This window comes from Anolis sagrei, chromosome 2 (genome assembly GCF_037176765.1).
Source record: "Anolis sagrei isolate rAnoSag1 chromosome 2, rAnoSag1.mat, whole genome shotgun sequence".
NCBI lineage: Eukaryota > Metazoa > Chordata > Lepidosauria > Squamata > Dactyloidae > Anolis > Anolis sagrei.
Genome location: NC_090022.1, coordinates 220,194,510 through 220,200,509, shown reverse-complemented (window position 1 = coordinate 220,200,509; position 6,000 = coordinate 220,194,510). Strand labels below are relative to the sequence as shown.

The following is a 6,000-nucleotide window of genomic DNA, read 5'->3' as shown; positions in this document are numbered from 1 at the left end:
TGAGTGCTGGTCACTGGAGGCTCTAGCATCATTGTTATGAATATTATGGCAAAGTAGAAAAACTGGGATGCTCAAGAAAACCGAGGTTTGATTTATAACTCATACAGCTTGTAAGACACATTTTTCTCAGCAGGTTCCTCATCACTGGTATGGTAACATTAGTGCTGTTTGTTCCACATTTGTCTTTAGATATTGTATAGGAGAGTTATCAATGAACATTAGCTGGTAGGTGTAGATACAGCATCTAGGCAGAGAAGGAAAGATGGGAAAATCTATCAGTGCTCCAGTTCTTTCTGCCCCAAATACGCTGGGAAAGATGTGGTCAATTCCTTCAAATATGAACTGAAACAAAATTGGGTTGCTGTGAGTTTTCTGGGCTGTATGACCATGTTCCAGAAGCATTCTCTCCTGATGTTTCACCACATTTATGGCAGACAACATCGGAGGTTGGGGATTCTGCTGGAAACTAGGCAAGTGGGGTTTATATCTCTGTGGAATGTCCGGGGTGGGAGAAAGAACTTTTGTCTGTTTGAGGGAAGTGTGAATGCTGAAGTTTATCACCTTGATTAGCATTGGATAGCCTTGCAGCTTCAAGACTTTGCTGCTTCCTGCCTGGGGGAATCCTTTGTTGGAAGGTGTTAGCTGGCCCTGATTGTTTCATGTCTGGAATTTTCCTGTTTTTTGGGTGTTGCTCTTTATTTACTGTCCTGATTTGATAATTTTTAATACTGGTTGCCAGATTTTGTTCATTTTCATGGTTTCCTCCTTTCTGTTGAAATTGTCCACATGCTTGTGGATTTCAATGGCTTCTATGTGTAGTGTGCCATGGTGGTTTAACGTGGTCCAGAATTTCTGTCTTCTCAAATAATATGCTGTGTCCAAGTTGGTTCATCAGGTGCTCTGCTGTGGCTGATTTCTCTGGTTGAATTAGTTTGCAGTATTTAAAAACTCTAAAATCAGGATAGTAAATAAAGAGCAATATAAGGGATGCTATTTTATTACACCACTGTATATAATGGGACTTGAACTTCCATGGATTTTGATCTTTATTGGGGGGGGGGGGGAGGTGTTCCTGGAACAAAACAGCAGTGGATACCAAGAGCCCACTGTATTACAATGCAATTGGTGTTTTTGATTCACCTCATAGCAAACTGTTACTTGGTCACTCAGGAAATGCAAATTCATTCCCAGTGGGAATATTCAACACAATTTTTTCACAACGTGGCATTTTTTGGAAGCCGGCAGGATGAATAACCGCATCTTTTAAAAGAGCAGAAATACAGCCGAGCCTCATTACTTCCACAGTCAACGCCAGCCAGCTGTATACTTTTCTTTTTGTACTGCTGAGTGGCACTGCAAATAATCATTGGCAAAATCCTAGGAAATGACTCTATCCATCAAACAGCACTTTGGGGGCTGAATACATAGATGGATGGTAGAAACATTGCTTGCAAAGTTTACACGCAGACAAAATGGATTTGGGTGACAGGAAGATAACACTTCTAAAACAAGTCCACAGACCACAACCATGTTATATTTTGTATTTAAATTTTATTATTGGAAATATTAAATATACAATTGCAATTGACATAATGTACATAATGTATGAAATATACATAAACACAGAGGCAGCTAAAGTTATTCTGCTGCTGTTTCTCTTCATAGAGTTTATTTTACGAATCTGTGAAAGTTGACTCAGGACAGTCCAGAGTTGGGGATTTCTAATATCAATCAGAAATATCTGTTCGGTAATGTGCTTAGTGTCACATATTGCTATAAACAATAAAAGTTCATTGTTGACCAGCTGGGAATAAGCTCTAGTTGGTGATGAGCCACTTCACTGGGGTCAGAGGTCAATGTACTGCTTCCATTAAAGGGCTGTACAGACAGCTAAAAATATAAAAATATACCTTATACAGAACTGGCACTAGTCGGAAAGTGTTGTTTTCAATGTTCAATGTTTTGGCCTACAATTCCCAGAAATCCCAGCCAGTTTACCAGCTGTTAGGATTTCTGAGAGTTGGAGGCCAAAACATCTGTGGACCCACAAGTTGAGAACCACTGATCTAAAAGGTAAGTTGCTCCTGAAGTTTTACAGGAAAGCCAATACACCATTTTAACTTATTTTGGAGTGGACGGAGCAGAAAAAGACAATTTAGGGAATCTGAAAGGGTGGGTGGTGGGCTACGGAGATAGCCTGAGATAGGCCCACTTCTGCTCTAGAGATTTCAACACATCTTGCAAATACTGAGACAGAGTTACATATGAGCTGGGTGTTTTATTCACATTACTCCTGTACATCCTATATATGTATGGAACCATGAGGTAGGTTTTGTTAAGAAAATCCCTCCAAGGGAAAAGAAAACCAAACAGGGAGTGTTGGCATTCGACAAACCAAAAGCAATGCTTAGCTCATCAGATAACAATACTATTTTGATCCACCAGAACAAAGAATACAATATTTCAAATGTGGAAATAGCTTTCTGCTCCTTATGCCTCATCGCCACTGATTTCAGTGGAATAGATTTCCAAGCAAATGCATCAGCCAAGCATCATTCAGCACAGTGGGAAATGCTTTCTAGGCAGACATGTTTTAAGGTTGGCATGTCAATTCAAAAACGAAGAGGAAACAGCACAAACACTTTCTTATATGATTTGCATAAAATATTTCCTTTTGATACATACAGACGGATTTCACAGAAACAACGAGTTGTTCGACGTTTTCATTTTCAGCTTCTCATACACTTGGTTGAATTGTAATCCTGGCTGTTCTTCTCGGAATTGTATACCGTATCAGTTAAGCATACCTTTCAAAAACATTTCAAAAATATGAATTGAAAGACACTGCATCTTCTCTTAATATAAATTTATGTATTTATTTACTACACTTAAACCCGCCTTTCTCACCTGAAGGGGACTCAGAGCGGCTTACAAGTAAGTAGGCAACAATTCGATGCCGCAAAAACACACATAGAAATAAAATAAACATAAACACTAAAAACCAAAAATTAAATACATATCAACATTAAAACCAATTATTAAAACCCCGTAGGCTAAAATCATAATCCAAACCCATTCCAGTCATAATTGCATGATTCCGAATTCACTGATTGCACTGAAAAATTACTGATCTGGGGAGAGAGTTCCACAGCCAAGGGGCCACCACTGAGAAGGTCCTGTCTCTCATCCCCAACCGCACCTGCGGAAGAGGTGGGACCGAGAGCAGGACCTCCCCAGATGATCTGAACCTCTGAGGTGGATCATAGAGGGAGATACGAAAGACATTCCATCATCTCTTTATAAAGCATTCTGTATACAGAATGCTGCTAAGGGAAAAAAACTGGCGCGATTTCTCCCAGAAGTATCTTATCTTATGGTATAGTGTCCTATTGATTTTATGCTTAGTTATATGGTGTTTATTTGTGATTTACATATGTAAGCCATTGAATTTTGCCACTATTTCTGTGTAAACCGCTTTGAGTCCCCCCAGAGGTGAGAAAAGCGGTATATAAATACTGTAAATAAATAAATAAAATAGGTAATACTTTATATTGGCCTTACTTCTGGTGCTAGAACAACGAAGCCTGAGTCCATACCCCTAACTTTGGTATTTGTGGTGTACTAACAGCAGTTGTTGCCAGATATATTCAATAATCTATTTGCAAAAAGACTCAAGCCTTGCATGCTCGGCTCCTTTATCTGTTCTGCGTTATTTAACACTGCATAGTCTCACACTCTTTTTCGATGCGTGCCTAGATAACCAACAATCTCCATTTTCAAAGCCTCTCAACAACAGTTCAACCCCTTTGTCACTTTTTTTGGAGAGGAGAAAAGAGTATACTCTCTCTAGAAAATATTATTTCCTTCCTTTTCGCATCTTATAACTTCACTTTTGCACTTGCAATTTCAACAGTAGGAAATCGTTCATTGCAAATTACATCATTAAATGAAAGCTTTATCATGGCAGAATGGTCTGCCTTTAAATATATTTTGATTCTGTTCCAGACATAAAGAATGATGAAGCTAGACAGTGAGCTTTGCATTTGCAGCCTTGGCCCTAAGATCTCATCCTCCTCCAATACACAGTTTAGTCAATACTTGTTGATGGGACTGCAACATCTTTCACCTCATCAATTTCTTTATCTGTAGTCTTATGTCAGCACAAAAAGTGGCACAAATATAAGGCACATTACAAACAACAGCTATTCAATAATCCAAAAAGAAGAGTGGGCAGATATGAAAATGCTAGGTATATAGCACGAAAAAAAGCACAATTCATAAAAACATGGCATTTTCAGAGAACATTTTAATTCTCTTTAAGTACATTTCCTTGCTCCTAGAAAAATGTACCAAGGAGCAAAATCCTTAACACAGCTATAATCTGGGAAAGTAATAACCATCAGGTGCAAAGTTCATAAGCAGTACATGTTGGAAATATCAACCTTCTACAAGCCTCCTATAATACGTATTTGTTACATACCATATATAATTCAGATTGCTTGTTTTATATATGTATGTTTTGGTATGCAGCTCTATTAACTCTATGTTGAGGTTGCGGGAGGGACTGCAGACCATGAGATCGGATCTATGACTATTCAGACTGAAACTCCATTTTAGAAGTCAGTATTATGTTGTGTTGAGACAGTATTGTATAGTCAGTGTTTGTTATGCTTTAGACATAAGTCAGAGAAGAGATGGCAACAGAATGCCTTAGAGAACTTACTATTTAAACTTTCAACTGATAAGCAATGTACCTGTATGCTGAATACATGAAGTCTGTAAGTAAAGCAATTTTTATTTTTGTGTGTCAGGAGCGACATGAGAAACTGCAAATCGCTTCTGGTGTGTGAGAGAATTGGCCATCTGTAAGGATGTTGTCCAGAGGGTGTCCGGATGTTTTGATGTTTTACCATCCTTGTGGGAGGCTTTTCTCATGTCCCTGCATGGGGAGCTAGAGCTGACAGAGGGAACTCATCCGCGCTCTCCCCGGATTTAAACCTGCGACCTGCCAGAACAAGGGTTTGCACATTGTGCCACTGGGGGCTCCAGTAAACCAATTATGTGGCCTTTAACTAAGACTACTTATTTGACTACATGATTTAAAACCAAATCTATTTTAAGAGAAAGTAGATGTTTTTGGACAACTGAAATAACATTTCTGAAAATCCACTATATATTTTGTGCATTGGCATAATCTTTGTTCCTAACACTTCAGAGAGATAACCAGGTATATCAGTCTAACAACTGAGAAACCTAAATTGCCTTGCATGAATACTAGTGGATATAAACCACAAAAGACAAGATTCACTCAAATGAGTTTTTAGCTCTTTTCAGGAATTATCACAACCTTTATAAAAGGGTTGTGATCATTCCAAGTGGTGCAAATGCCAATTAATCTCCAAAAGGTCACACTTCCAAAAAGCTTTGGAGATACTGAGTTTCCAAAAGGTTATGATCTCAAAGGTCATCCTTTCCCCAAAAGTATGTGAAATTTTCTAAACAACTCAAGATGAAGTTTGAGCTGGAGCTGTTTTGAAGTTACATCTTGTTAACAATTAATGATTTCCCATAGGTTCTATGATGGGACAAGATTGAATGCCTTACTTACAATTTGTGAAATAAAGACTTTTCTAGACAATTTTTACAGTTCAATAATAATTATGGAAATGAGCCAGCAACATTACTTACCTAAAAAATGGATTCTTTAAATCAAGGATATTCCCGGACTTAAAACCCGTTTCATCTATTACAGCCACGATCTGTATGTCATAACTCTGTCTGCAGTGAAAACAGAAAGCATGGCGAAAAATTAACCACTGAATTAAATTATGGCCTGCTTTGCTTGCATTACATGCATGTAAGTAGGAGTGGCAGTACTAATTTGTACATCTGATTCATCTCTCATACATTAATTAGAACCCTCCCTCGTTAAAAGAGACCCGTCAGTTTAATTTTGGAGGGCTTGTGATATTGGTTCTGTTCTGAAAAGCAGCCCTTGTG

The 6,000-nt window shown here is 38.3% G+C and overlaps 1 protein-coding gene across 2 annotated transcripts in view; it reads right to left on the bottom strand.

Moving 5' to 3' along the window:
- Window positions 1-1,531: 1,531 nt before the first annotated feature.
- Window positions 1,532-6,000, bottom strand: part of LOC132767385 (histone-arginine methyltransferase CARM1-like) — a 74,460-nt gene continuing 69,991 nt past the window's right edge. The window contains exons 12-13 of one of the 2 annotated variants that reach the window (XM_060762269.2): window positions 5,689-5,778; window positions 1,532-2,807 (exon numbers count right to left, since the gene is read on the bottom strand). In XM_060762269.2, the coding sequence (XP_060618252.2) occupies window positions 2,798-2,807; window positions 5,689-5,778 (100 nt within the window). In that variant the 3' untranslated portion in view covers window positions 1,532-2,797. Of the gene's footprint in view, window positions 2,808-5,684; window positions 5,779-6,000 lie in introns of those variants that run through there. The other variant, XM_060762270.2, reaches the window with a different exon arrangement.